The sequence below is a fragment of the Mustelus asterias genome, chromosome 8, assembly GCF_964213995.1.
Source record: "Mustelus asterias chromosome 8, sMusAst1.hap1.1, whole genome shotgun sequence".
NCBI lineage: Eukaryota > Metazoa > Chordata > Chondrichthyes > Carcharhiniformes > Triakidae > Mustelus > Mustelus asterias.
In genome coordinates, this window is record NC_135808.1 from 116,808,206 (window position 1) to 116,823,545 (window position 15,340).

At 47.2% G+C, this 15,340-nt stretch overlaps 1 protein-coding gene across 6 annotated transcripts in view; it reads right to left on the reverse strand.

Annotated features, from left to right (window-relative positions):
- snx7 (sorting nexin 7) overlaps window positions 1-13,336 on the reverse strand; it is a 65,737-nt gene extending 52,401 nt beyond the window's left edge. For all 6 annotated transcript variants that reach the window (XM_078218809.1, XM_078218804.1, XM_078218807.1 and 3 more), the window contains exon 1: window positions 13,112-13,336. In XM_078218809.1, the coding sequence (XP_078074935.1) occupies window positions 13,112-13,234 (123 nt within the window). In that variant the 5' untranslated portion in view covers window positions 13,235-13,336. The remainder of the gene's footprint in view (window positions 1-13,111) is intronic.
- Between the last annotated feature and the right edge of the window lie 2,004 nt (window positions 13,337-15,340).

Consider the following 15,340-nt stretch of genomic DNA (forward strand, 5'->3'; position numbering starts at 1 on the left):
AGTTTTTCCCTCATTATCAATCTTTGTCATTCCTTGATGTTCTTTATATTCTTTCCAGTCTTCGGACCTGCCACTTGCCTTTGCACAAATATATGCCAATAATGTCCAACTTCTTCAGTTAACCACAGGCCCTCCCCATGGAATTTTTCTCTCTCATTGAATGTGTCTGTTCTATGTATTCTGAAATATCCCTTTAAATGTCTGCCACTGAACCTCCACTGATCTATCCCTTAAGCACATTTGCCAGTTCACTCCAGCTAGCTCCACTTTTGTGCTGTACATAATTGCTCTATTTAAGCTCGAAATACTAGTCTTATCCAGGAGCTCCCACATGCTACAGTGCAGCCTTGACATCACCTGTTTTGCTATCCTTAACGCGTTTTAAACAGTTACTTAATTAAAATTATTTATTTATGGTGCTTTTTATGTATTTTATTAACTTTACCATCAAGTTGTGTACTGTTTTAAACCTTAGGGATAGAGTAGAACTTATCAGATTCTCACCAAACAGCTAGCTCCTTTCCCTGTAGTATGGTAAGAATCAATTCTAAAGAATGAAAATGATAGAGAAAGCCAAGTGAAAATAATACCTCCTCCCCCTCTTCACCAAACAACCAAATTTCAAGCTTGCATTGTTCCTTGCTGAACTCTGCTTTCTTAGACCCCAACCCCTCCCCACCCAAATCATCCACATCATCCTACATTTCCCCCAAAGTTTCTGCCTTCATTCCTGGTTCATGGAGATGAGCATTGTGGTAGTTTCACCAATCTCCCTGACCATGTTCTCAGTCCTCGAAGGAAGCACAGGATTCATGTTCTCTCTCAAACTTGGTAGAATCATAAATTAACCATCACTGTATAGATTCTGAGATTGTTCCATTTTCAGCCTCTACACGACAAAATCACAGTAGTGATATTTCTCCCAAAACTTGGCTCTTACAATTCTGGTCATGAATCTACACTGATTCCTCTGGCTGCAGTTCTGGTAAATCATGCACTCGATGGCACTGATTATCATTTCTAGTTTGATTTGCACATTATTCATCCTCCTCCCTGCAGTCAAATTCATATGCTAAAAACATTTGTTTGCAAACTGTGGTCCATTGTTTAATTTATTAGTGACACAAGTAGGCTTATATTAACAATGCAATTAAGTTACCGTGAAAATCCCCTAGTCGCCACACTCCGGCGCCTATTCGGCTGCACCGAGGAAGAATTTAGCATGACCAATGCACCTAACCAGCAAATTTTTCGGACTGTGGGAGGAAACAGGAACACCCGGAGAAAACTCAGACACGGGGAGAACGTGCAGACTCCTCACAGACAGCCGGGAATCGAAACTGGGTCCCTGGCGCTGTGAGGCAGCAGTGCTAACCTGAAACAACTCGATCTGGAATGCCTTGTGTGGCAGTACTTACTTTTGGTAATTCAATGACAGCTTCTGAGGTGGAGCCATAAAAACATTTATGGAATAATAGTCCACAACTCTGAGGAATGTCTTCCACCTGAGCTCAAAAAGATCCATTCCTCAACCTTTCCACAGTCTGGATGGAAATGAGGTTACCATCAGTCATTCCCTTTGCTCCTGGCGATGGATTGCTCAGGTTATGTAGCTCAAAATCATTTCCTCTAATGATTTTGAGACTCCTAGCCACCAAACAGAATTTCACATTCTACCCAATGCTTTGTAATGCCTAGATGTCCTGGTTCATTCTCTGAAGAATCTTCAGTCTGAGGACCAGTCTCTCATCATAAATCAGCAAGTCATCCGCTGACACCGAGATGCCTTCATTGCTCAAAGTATTGCTTCAGGTGAGATTATTTCGAACATATTCTGGTCATCCATTGATTCGGCATTCCCGAATATAGCCGACAAGATTCCCAAATGCAGCCCATTCTTCAACTACTTTTTGTGCCATTAAATTTCATTCAGCCTCTGTGCTGTTGCTGATAGAAATGTTGTGATCAATGTGGCAAAGGACTCCACATCGTCAAAGAAATTTGTGTCTACCTGCTCAGGCTTTTCAGCTATGTGACCTTGTGTAGACGCTGCAGTGCCATTAGTGGTCAGACAGTGTAATTGCAGTGTGACATAGGAACTTATCAAAAAAGGAATTTTAAAAATGGAAGGACAAAATGCCTGACCTTGGAAATAAAGAATGAATTCTGTCTGCATGCTTTGTTTCTATTATTCCTAATCATTATTCCTGCTTCACTTCAAGGCTACAACTGATCGTGATTCTTAATGCCACGAGAGGTTAACTGGTTATACAGAAACTGATTTTGACATTGCAATTTGTGTTTTGTTTCTCATTACACGTTTGGTAACGACTTGGAGTAGAGAGCACTTCCATTTATTTTAACAACACTGATATCTCCTTTTATCATTGACGGTGTGGCAAATTGCCCAGCACTAAGTGCCATGTTCTCTCTGCACCATGGTCTAACTTTGGTGAAATAAAAATGTTGCACCCATTTCTCCATACTCTGTCTACACTAGGCCAATCAGTAAATCTTTCTTGTATAAAACACTGTATAACCCATCTCTTCAAAGCTTCGACTATTCACTCTTCTTGACAGCTTGCCATGCCAGCTCACTCCTCTTTACCACCTCTGCTGAGCGAAATGTAAGTGCGAAGCTGAATGTGAGATTATGGAAGGTGAAAGTTGAGAGGTTTGTCTTGAGGACACAGTTGCCAACAACGTTTAGAAGTGTTTGCGGTTTAACCAAAAGACATCCCAAACTGGCTTTAGCCAGTTAAACAGCCTTTCTTCCCCAGCTCCGTTTTTAAAAATATAACTAACATTTAAGTACTCAAACAAAATTTATAAAAACATTTTTGATATACCTATGATTTTTCTCCCAGGTTGCATTCAGGAGATTCAGTCCTGAAGATTTTTGTATATGATGAGCTAAGAGGTAGAAACCAAAAGTGAAATGTGGCATTGGAAAAATTAACAGTGGATGGGAAAGAGGTTGCAATCCTGGTAAGGCGGAGGTGAGGTGAAGAATTGAAAAGCTAGGAAATTGGTGGTGGGTAGAAGTCAGCGAGTGAAGTTTGAACAGTTTAGCGAAAAAAAAAAACTGGAAAGTCTCAAGAGGTTTAAAGGAATGTGGACTTTTACAAAAACATACTCAACTATCAGGAGCATAAAATAAATTTAAAAATTTTAAAGGGTTGTGAAGAAAGAGCAGGTTTAGCTACCCAGAGAAGGGCTGAATGGCCTCTTTCTGTGCTATATTAAAAATAATCCCGAACTTGACTGGCAAATGCAACTACAAGTGAGAGTTATGTAGTTTTTTTTTAGTGGAAAATTAAAAGAAACAAACACTTGAAAGTGACAGTCCTTCAAAAAATACACTGATGCAAGTTAAAAAGCAGCAGAATTCTGCTTAAATTGAGAAACAATGGGAGCAACACCAAAAAAAAATCAGAAGTCGAATGAGATAAAGAAACAAACTGCTGAGTGCCAGGATTCATATCTGTGCCAGCACTGCACATTCCACTTCAGCTTAGGCTCCGCTTTGTAAATTTTAGAGCAAGCATAGCAGCTAGAGATGATCAGAAGCAAGCAGAGTTCAATTCTTGAGGTGCATTTGAACGTTTCAAGCAGGATCGAGGTGAAAGTGAGAATTACATGCTGCTGGCGAGTGGTGAAAGGTAAAGAATGCTGCGTCTGCTCAAAGTAGAAAAATAATATATACTTTCCAAAGAAAAGGAATCAGCTAGACCAAAACTTAAAATATTTATACAATACAGACTGAATAGCCAGAAGCAATTGGAGCAGCAGCTTAATGGGCCAATTATAAATGCTGGAGTGGGGCCAAGTGGCTTGCATGTTGAGTTGGAGGAATGTTTCCCTTATCTATTATCTTCACACTGCTGATTCTTGTTCTCTCTCTCTCTCAATACATCAGCTTGGCTCACGTATGAATCAGAAGGTCAAAGGTTCAAGCCCTACTTCAGAATTTGAACAGTTCATTTAGACTGACACGACAGTGAGCTACTGGGAGTGCTGTATTATTGGCATTAACTGGATGAGATGGCCCAAGGACCAAACTACCTGTTCAGGTAGATTTCTAAGGCATTATAGGAGGAACAATTGGGTTCTCTCTCTCCATAAGGATGAATATTTAGAATTCAACCGACCTTACTTTAACAAAATAGCGATAACGTATTTCATTGCTGTTTTTGGAACCTTATTGTGCACAAACTGGCTCACAATTGCCCTAATAACAATAATTACAGAAAGATTAACTTTAAAACTAATTCCGTGGTTGTGAAGTAGTTTGGTATGTCCATAGAACCATAGAAACCGTACAGTGCAGAAAGAGGCCATTTGGCCCATCGAGTCTGCACCGACCACAATCCCACCCCCAGGCCCTACCCCCATATCCCTACATATTTACCCGCTAATCCCTCTAACCTACGCATCTCAGGACACTAAGGGGCAATTTTAGCATAGCCAATCAACCTAACCCGCACATCTTTGGACTGTGGGAGGAAACCGGAGCACCCGGAGGAAACCCACGCAGACATGAGGAGAATGTGTAAACTCCACACAGACAGTGATCCAAGCCGGGAATCGAACTCAGGTCCCTGGAGCTGTGAAGCAGCAGTGCTAACCACTGTGCTACTGTGCCGCCCACTTCAGTATGCTCCAGAGAATACAAATGTAAGCTATCGACTGTGAATCTACTATTAAAAAAATCTTTCACTAGGCCAGAAATGACAACTTTCAAGGACCTCAACACCATCCAGGAACAAGCAACCCACTTAATTGGCACCCCATCCACCACCTTAAACATTCAATTCCTCCATGCACACTAACAGCAATGTGTGCCATCTACAAAATGCACTGCAGCAACATGTCAAGGCTCCTCCCCATTCCCTTCCAAACATGCAGCCTCTACCCACTAGAAATACAAGGGCAGCAGACACATGGGAACACCACTATCTCCTCTACGAGCCACTCACTATCCTGACTTGAAATAATGGCTGAAATCTTCCATTCTTCATAGAAATCATAGAAACCCTACAGTGCAGAAGGAGGCCATTCGGCCCATCGAGTCTGCACCGACCACAATCCCACCCAGGCCCTACCCCCCACATATTTTACCCACTAATCCCCCTAACCTATGCATCCCAGGACTCTAAGGAGCAATTTTTTTAACCTGGCCAATCAACCTAACCCGCACATCTTTGGACTGTGATTTTTTGGCATTTTGGACTGAAATTCTTGTTATCAACACTGTAAAATCCTAGTATTAGGCTGGAACACCAAATTTTCTGTTCTCGTTCGAAGCGGGTCCTGCCACAGACGAGACTGGAAAATCCTGCCCTATATCATAGAATCCCTACAATGCAGAAGCAGGTTGTTCAGCCCATCAAGTCTGCACCAACTCTCCAACGGAGCGTCCTAAATCCTAACCCCACATATTTACCCCGCTAATTCTCCCCTCCCCAAACATCTTTGCTCACTAAGGGGCAATTTAACATGGCCAATCCACCTAACCTGCACATCTTTGGACTGTGGGGGGGGGAAACCGGAGCAACCAGAGGAAACCCATGCAGAGTACGTGCAAACTCCATGCAGACAGTTACCCAAGGCCGGAACCGAACCTAGGTCCCTGGCGCTGAGAGGCAGCAGAGCTAACCACTTTACCACGGTGCCGCCTATATATCACCATTCCTTCATTGTCTCTGGATCAAAAATCTGGAATTGTCTCTCTAAAAGCACGGTGGGTGCTACAGCACATGACTGTACCACCACCAGTTCAAGAATTGCTCCCCATCACCTTCTCCAGGGGGCAATTAGGGATGAGCAACAAGTGTTGGCCTCTCCAGCAATGGTCACATCCCAAAGACAAATTAAAAAATGATTCTTTCAATTTTATTGAGCCTAACAGCTGAAATAACACTGCATATTTCTACGGTCATGTACAAAAAAGATAATAATCTGATCAAAACAACAGCTCACTGTACTTTAAATTCACTGACGTTATTCAAATAAATAAAGATTAACCCACAGACCTTTTTAAAATGTTCTTACTAACTCAAAAATTCCACTGGCAAGGTTCATAAGCATGGGGCTGGTTTCACTACTTATTAATTGTACTTTGACTCTGCTCTTTCACACAAAGATGCCTATTTAATGTGTTACAACAGAATTTAGGGCAAATTAATTGGAAAGTATAATTTAAGCAGCAATCCATCTGTTACTATTTTGTAAGGCTGATTGCGGCAAACCATTTCAAAATTTAACATTCCAGTATTTTCTTTTTCATTTCCTGACCAATTACTTCTTTATATAATGAGGTGTGGGGCAGGTGTGACCTGCACAATAAGGACGGGTTGCACTTGAATCCCAGGGGGACCAATATCCTGGCGGGGAGGTTTGCTAAGGTTACTGGGGAGAGTTTAAACTAGAATGGTTGGGGGGTGGGAATCAAATGGAAGCAACTGGGAGAGAGGAGGTTAGCACACAAGTAGAGAAAGCTTGTCGACAGTGTGAGAGGGAGGATAGGCAGGTGATAGAGAAGGGGAGCGCTCAGACCGAAGGTTTGAGATGTGTCTATTTTAATGCAAGGAGTGTTGTGAACAAAGTGGATGAGCTTAGAGCGTGGATCACTACTTGGAAATATGATATGGTGGCCATTACAGAGACTTGGTTCACTCAGGGACAGGACTGGTTACTTCAAGTGCCGGGTTTCAGATGTTTCAGAAGGGACAGGGAGGGAGGCAAAAGAGATGGGGCAGTGGCACTGTTGATCAGAGATAGTGTCACGGCTGCAGAAAAGGTGGACACCATGGAGGGATTGTCTACAGAGTCTCTGTGGGTGGAGGTTACGAACAGGAAGGGGTCAATAACTTTACTGGGTGTTTTCTATAGGCCGCCCAATAGTAACAGAGATGTTGAGGAGCAGATAGGGAAACAGATCCTGGAAAGGTGTAATAATAACAGAATTGTCGTGATGGGAGATTTTAATTTCCCAAATATTGATTGGAATCTCCCTAGAGTAAGGGGTGTAGATGGGGAGGAGTTTGTTAGGTGTGTTCAGGAGGGTTTCTTGACACAGTATGTAGAGAAGCCTACAAGAGGAGAAGCTGTACTTGATTTAGTATTGGGAAATGAACCTGGGCAGGTGTCAGATCTTTCAGTAGGAGAGCATTTTGGAGATAGTGATCATAATTCTATCTCCTTTACAATAGCATTGGAGAGAGATAGGATCAGACAAGTTAGAAAAGTGTTTAATTGGAGTAAGGGGAATTATGAGGCTATCAGGCAGGAACTTGGAGGCTTAAATTGGAAAGAGGGTTTCTCAGGGAAATGTACGGAAGAAATGTGGCAAATTTTCAGGGAATATTTGTCTGGAGTTCTGCATAGCAACGTTCCAATGAGACAGGGAAGTTATGGTAGGTTACAGGAACCAGGGTGTACAAAGGCTGTAATGAATCTAGTCAAGAAGAAAAGAAAAGCTTACAAAAGGTTCAGGGAGCTAGGTAATGTTAGAGATCTTGAAGAGTATACGGCTAACAGAAAGGATCTTAAGAAGGAAATTAGGAGAGCCAGAAGGGGTCATGAGAAGGCCTTGGCAGGCAGGATTAAAGAAAACCCCAAGGCATTCTACTAGTATGTGAAGAGCAAGAGGATAAGACGTGAAAGAATAGGACCTATCAAGTGTGACGGTGGGAAAGTTTGTATGGAACCGGAAGAAATAGCAGAGGTACTTAATGAATACTTTACTTCAGTATTCACTATGGAAAAGGATCTTGGCGGTTGTAGTGCAGACTTGCAGCGGACTGAAAAGCTTGAGCATGTAGATATTAAGAAAGAGGATGTGTTGGAGCTTTTGAAAAGCATCAAGTTAGATAAGTCGCCAGGACCGGATGGGATGTACCCCAGGCTACTGTGGGAGGCGAAGGAGGAGATTGCTGAGTCTCTGGCGATGATCTTTGCATCATCAATGGAGACGGGAGAAATTCCGGAGGATTGCGGATGTTGTTCCCTTATTCAAGAAAGAGAGTAGAAATAGCCCTGGAAATTATAGACCAGTGAGTCTAACCTCAGTGGTTGGTAAGTTGATGGAGGTAAGTTGATGGAAAAGATCCTGAGAGGCAGGATTTATGAACATTTGGAGAGGTATAATATGATTAATAGTCAGCATGGCTTTGTCAAAGGCAGATCATGCCTTACAAACCTGATTGAATTTTTTGAGGATGTGACTAAACACATTGATGAAGGAAGAGCAGTAGATGAATTATATATGGACTTCAGCAAGGCATTTGATAAGGTGCCCCATGCAAGGCTTATTGAGAAAGTGAGGGGGCATGGGATCCAAGGGGACATTGCTTTGTGGATCCAGAACTGGCTTGCCCACAGAAGGCAAAGAGTGGTTACAGATGGGTCATATTCTGCATGGAGGTCGGTTACCAGTGGAGTGCCCCAGGGATCTGTTCTGGGACCCTTACTCTTTGTGATTTTTATAAATGACCTGGATGAGGAAGTGGAGGGATGGGTTGGTAAGTTTGCTGATGACACAAAGGTTGGAGGTGTTGTGGATAGTGTGGAGGGATGTCAGAAGTTGCAGCGAGACATTGATAGGATGCAAGACTGGGCGGAGAAGTGGCAGATGGAGTTCAACCCAGATAAGTGTGAGGTGGTTCATTTTGGCAGGTCAAATAGGATGGCGGAATATAATATTAATGGTAGGACTCTTGGCAGAGTGGAAGATCAGAAGGATCTTGGGGTCCGAGTTCATAGGACGCTCAAAGCAGCTGTGCAGGTTGAGGCTGTGGTTAAGGCAGCGTATGGTGTACTGGCCTCCATCAATCGAGGAATTGAGTTTAGGAGTCGTGAGATAATGTTGCAGCTATATAAGACCTTGGTCAGACCACACTTGGAATACTGTGCTCAGTTCTGGTCGCCTCATTACAGGAAGGATGTGGAAGCCATAGAAAGGGTGCAGAGGAGATTTACAAGGATGTTGCCTGGGTTGGGGAGCATGCCTTATGAGGATAGGTTGAGTGAGCTCGACCTTTTCTCCTTGGAGAGACGAAGGATGAGGGGTGACCTGATAGAGGTGTATAAGATGTTGAGAGGTATCGATCGAGTGGATAGTCAGAGGCTTTTTCCCAGGGCTGAAATGGTTGTCACAAGAGGACACAGGTTTAAAGTGCTGGGGAGTAGGTACAGAGGAGATGTCAGGGGTAAGTTTTTCACTCAGAGGGTGGTGGGTGCATGGAATGGGCTGCCGGCAACAGTGGTGGAGGCAGATTCGATAGAGTCTTTTAAGAGACTTTTAGATAAGTACATGGAACTTAGTAAGATAGAGGGTTATAGGTAAGCCTAGTAATCACTATGGTAGGGACAGGCTGAAGGGCCTGTATTGTGCTGTAGTTTTTCTATGTTTCTATGAATATAACAAATTAAAATCATCATGACTTTAAAATAATGACAAACCACACTTTGACCATGAATTACTTACTCAAACCTCTCTCTGGCCAACATCTACATCTATGACCAAAACAACCTGGAAAGAATAGGACACACAAAATCGCATTCAAACTTACAAGCTCTCTTTGACCTTGCCTTAAAAGCAGAAAACATTAAGAACAAATGCAGAAATCAAGAGTACCAATCTCTCTACAACATTCTGGATTATAGTTCATCAAAAGTTAAATTTCTTTTCAAACACGATACACCAACTAGAGTTGACAAAACAAATTCTTTCAAATGTAAAGCAATTTTAGCAATTGAAGCAGTTAGAAGCAAAAATCGTGTCATAAATGCTTCCCTATTGCAGAAAATTGAAGTACTATAAACATCACCAGTGTTAAGTATTGGTAACACATTAGTTAACAGGTAATGCTGTGAAATAATCTCACCTACAATATCTAGGCAGCACAGAAATTATTGGAAAAGATTCTGAGGGACAGAACTAATTTCCACTTGGGGAAGTAAAGATTAATCAAGCATAGTCAGCATGGTTATATCAGGGGGAGATCACCTCTAACAAATTTGACTGAATTTTTCAAGGCGGTGACTAGGTGTGTAGTGAGGGCAGTGCAGTTGATGTAGTCCACATAGACTTTAGTAAAACTTTTAACAAAGTCGGACATGGGAGACTGGTCAAGAAGGTAAGAGCCCATTGGATCCAGAACAAGTAGGATCCAAAATTTGCTTGGCTTATGGGTGTTGTTTTTGTGACTGTAAGCCTGTGTCCAGTGGTGTACTGCAGGTTCCCTTGCTGTTTGTAGTGTACCTTAACGATCTAGATTTGAAAGTAGGAGCTTTGATAAGTATGCAGGTGACATAAAAATTGGGGTGTGGTAAAAAGTGAGGAGAAAAGCCTTAGATTATAGGACAACACAGACAGGGTTGGTCAGATGGGCAGAACAGTGGCAAATGGAATTTAACCGTGAAAAGTGAGAGACAATGCATTTTGGAAGGAGTAACCAGGCAAGGGAACTCACAATGAATGGTAGGATGCTAGAATGTGCAGAGGACCTGGGGGTGCATGTCCATAGATCTCTGAAGGCAGCAGGACAGGAAGATAATATGGTTAAGACATATGGAAACTTGCATTTATTAGCCAAGGCATAGAATACAAGAGCATGGAAGTTATGATGGAGCTGTATAAAATGCCCGTGAGGCCACAGCTGGAGCACTGCATGGAGTTCTGGTCGCCACACTAGAAGGAGATTACTGCACTAGAGAGGATGTGTTACAACAGAATTTAGAGCAAATTAATTAGAAAATTAATTAATTAATCTAGTTGTACTAGAGGGGCTGTATGTGTACAGGAGTGTCCCCTGACTCTCCTGCACATACACAGCCCCTCTCTCCTATATAGATCCCCTTTTCCCCCAGGGCTCTCCTGTAAATAAATAAATCTATTTTGGTCCTGGAACAATCTATGAAATCCATACCAGGTAGGTTTACAAGGATCCACCCAAACACTTCTCAAATCCACATTTAAGCTTGACTCAGCACTGCAATTATACTCCAGGCAATTGTGAAGCTACCTCCTTCACATCATTTCTTGTAGAGCTGGGTTGTGCCTTGATTCCAAAGTGAAGTTTGAATTGCTGTTAAGTGAAAGTGTATTTACACCAATTTTTAAAATTCAATGGTAATACACCTTGAGGTATGGCAATGTCAGGTACATGAACTCAACTTTAGAAAACATTTACAAATACTTAAAAAAAAAACTGGTGCAAAGTGAAAGCACTGTATGACAACCTTGTTTACGGGTATGAAAATAGTTCCAAATATAACCTGGCTTGCCTAACTTGTTTTCAAGACAGGCCACGGGATTAAGTCATTGGATTATTTACTACATGCCCTGGCAATCACATAAAACAAACATCTCTACTTATGCTGTTAACATGTGTTTACAACGCTAAGCAAATCTGAACTGTGTAAACTTCATGGGGAAGGTGTGGAGGGGTTTCGACCCTCCTTTTTTCAAACCATTTCCCAAGAATGAAACAGATACCAGAGTTGGGGGGAGTCAGTCTGGACTTGAATCCACTCCCAAATACTGATGTCTAAGGTTTTCAAGCTTGTATATTAGTGTCACAAGTAGACTTAACACTGCAATGAAATTACTGTGAAAATCCCTTAGTCTCCACACTCCGGTGCCTGTTCAGGTACACTGAGGGAGAATTTAGCATGACCAATGCACCTAACCAGCACGTCTTTTGGACTGTGGGAGGAAACCGGAGCACCCGGAGGAAACTGATGCACATGGGGAGAACGTGCAAACTCCACACAGACAGTGACCCAAGCCAGGAATTGAACCCGGGAGCCTGGCACTGTGAGGCGGCAGTGTGAACCACTGTATCACCGTGGTTGATGTTTTAGCTTTAGGAACTCTATTTTTCTCTCTCCACAGATGCTGCCAGACCCTACTGAGTTTTACCAGCATTTTCTGTTTCGTTTCAGATTTACAGCATCTGCAGTATTTTGCTTTCATATTAGACATTGGGTGTTTCAGTGTTGACACCAACTCTCTACAAAAGGTCGTGAATGTAGCCCAATCCATCACGCAAACTAGCCTCCCATCCATTGACTCTGTCTACATTTCCCGCTGCCTCGGCAAAGCAGCCAGCATAATTAAGGACCCCATGCACCCCGGACATTTTCTCTTCCACCTTCTTCCTTTGGGAAAAAGATGTAAAAGTCTGAGGTCACATACCAACCGACTCAAAAACAGCTTCTTCCCTGTTGCTGTCAGACTTTTGAATAGACTTACCTTGCATTAAGTTGATCTTTCTCTACACCCTAGCTTTGACTGTAACACTACATTCTGCACTCGCTCATTTCCTTCTCTATGAACAGTATGTTTTGTCTGTATAGCGTGCAAGAAACAATACTTTCCACTGTATGTTAATACATGTGACAATAATAAATCAAATCTCTCCCCGACAGCCGGGAAAACTCTCAGCCCTTGATCTTCACTCGATACACCTTTATAATAGTGCACAGGCTGAAAAATAAACAACTGGGCGAGTTGTTTTCTTTGTTACAACAGAGATAATGAGAGCTTAAAACCAGTCTGGACAGAGAGTTTTGCTTCAGTGGAGAACTGAGAGAACGGAGTACATTGTCTGTACTCATCCGTTGACACTCTTGAGAGTGATGTGGAGATGCCAGCGTTGGACTGGGGTAAACACAGTAAGAAGTCTCACAACACCAGGTTAAAATCCAACGTTGGACTTTAACCTGGTGTTGTGAGACTTCTTACTACTCTTGAGTGTCAGGCTATGATCATGCCGCCTATGTATTCTGTGCCTGCGCGCTTCTCTCCGTTCACCTGACGAAGCAGCAGCGCTCCGAAAGCTTGTGGTTTCAAATAAACCTGTTGGACGATAACCTGGTGTGACCTCCCATCTTGAGAAAAAATAAATCACTGTTTCAGAATTGGGTGCATTGAGTTGCCAGAAGAGTTTACACACTTGGGGTACACCAGGTTTTTTATTCCCTCCGCCCTGTACCCAGCAGAGTTGGCTGGGTATGCGTGTCTGCGGTGCCCACACACACAACACAACTTTAACCACTTGAACTGGGAAGAGCCCCCCCCCGCCCGGGAGCAGCCCCTCACCTTACTGAACACCTCCAAGTCATCGTCCTCGTCGTCATCCTCGAAACCCAGCACGTCCTTGGAGAGAGGATGCGGAGCGGCCGCTCTGGCGGCTTTACAGCCGGCGGTGCCTGCGGCTTCCATCTTCCTTCCTCGCTGCGGACGGCCGCTGATGTGTCGATGCCCTGTCCTCCCCTCCCCCCAACCGCTCTCCCACACACCGCTCGCTGCTCACCACGCAGCAGCGGAAACGGCTCGAGCTCCGCCGGAACCAGGTTCAAATCGGAGCGCGCGGGTGGGGACCGTTACTGAGGGAGTGGTGGGAGGGAGGGAGGGAGGGAGGGAGTGGTGGGCGGGCGAAGGGGGTAGGGGTGGTGGGCGGGCGGGCGAAGGGGGTAGGGGTGGTGGGCGGGCGGGCGAAGGGGGTAGGGGTGGTGGGCGGGCGGGCGGGCGAAGGGGGTAGGGGTGGTGGGCGGGCGGGCGGGCGGGCGAAGGGGGTAGGGGTGGTGGGCGGGCGGGCGAAGGGGGTAGGGGTGGTGGGCGGGCGGGCGAAGGGGGTAGGGGTGGTGGGCGGGCGAAGGGGGTAGGGGTGGTGGGCGGGCGAAGGGGGTAGGGGTGGTGGGCGGGCGAAGGGGGTAGGGGTGGTGGGCGGGCGAAGGGGGTAGGGGTGGTGGGCGGGCGAAGGGGGTAGGGGTGGGCGGGCGGGCGAAGGGGGTAGGGGTGGCGGGCGAAGGGGGTAGGGGTGGCGGGCGAAGGGGGTAGGGGTGGTGGGCGGGCGAAAGGGGTAGGGGTGGTGGGCGGGCGAAGGGGGTAGGGGTGGGGGGCGGGCGAAGGGGGTAGGGGTGGGGGGCGGGCGAAGGGAGTAGGGGTGGGGGGCGGGCGAAGGGGGTAGGGGTGGGGGGCGGGAGAAGGGGTGGGGGGCGGGCGAAGGGGGTAGGGGTGGGGGGCGGGCGAAGGGGGTGGGGGGGAAAAGGGGGGTCGGGGGCAAAGGGGTGAGGGGTGAATGGGGTGGGGGTCCCCCCACCCCATTCGCCCCCCACCCCATTCGCCCCCCACCCCATTCGCCCCCCATCCCATTCGCCCCCCACCCCATTCGCCCCCCACCCCATTCGGCCCCCACCCCATTCGCCCCCCACCCCATTCGCCCCCCACCCCATTCGCCCCCACCCCATTCGCCCCCCACCCCATTCGCCCCCCACCCCATTCGCCCCCCACCCCATTCGCCCCCCACCCCATTAGCCCCCCACCCCATTAGCCCCCCACCCCATTAGCCCCCCACCTCATTCGCCCTCCACCCCCCACCCCATTCGCCCTCCACCCCCCACCCCATTCGCCCTCCACCCCCCACCCCATTCGCCCCCCACCCCATTCGCCCTCCACCCCCCACCCCATTCGCCCTCCACCCCCCACCCCATTCGCCCTCCACCCCCCACCCCATTCGCCCTCCACCCCCCACCCCCCACCCCATTCGCCCACCACCCCCCACCCCATTCGCCCACCACCCCCCACCCCATTCGCCCACCACCCCCCACCCCATTCGCCCTCCACCCCCCACCCCATTCGCCCTCCACCCCATTCGCCCTCCACCCCATTCGCCCCCCACCCCATTCGCCGCCCACCCCATTCGCCCCCCACCCCATTCGCCCCCCACCCCATTCGCCCCCCACCCCATTCGCCCCCCACCCCATTCGCCCCCCACCCCATTCGCCCCCCACCCCATTCGCCCCCCACCCCATTCGCCCCCCACCCCATTCGCCCCCCACCCCATTCGCCCCCCACCCCATTCGCCCCCCCCCATTCGCCCCCCCACCCCATTCGCCCCCCACCCCATTCGCCCCCCCACCCCATTCGCCCCCCACCCCATTCGCCCCCCCACCCCATTCGCCCCCCCACCCCATTCGCCCCCCACCCCATTCGCCCCCCACCACATTCGCCCCCCACCCCATTCGCCCCCCACCCCATTCGCCCCCCACCCCATTCGCCCCCCACCCCATTCGCCCTCCACCCCATTCGCCCTCCACCCCATTCGCCCTCCACACCCCACCCCATTCGCCCTCCACCCCCCACCCCATTCGCCCTCCACCCCCCACCCCATTCGCCCTCCACCCCCCACCCCATTCGCCCTCCACCCCCCACCCCATTCGCCCTCCACCCCCCACCCCATTCGCCCTCCACCCCCCACCCCATTCGCCCTCCACCCCCCACCCCATTCGCCCTCCACCCCCCACCCCATTCGCCCTCCACCCCCCA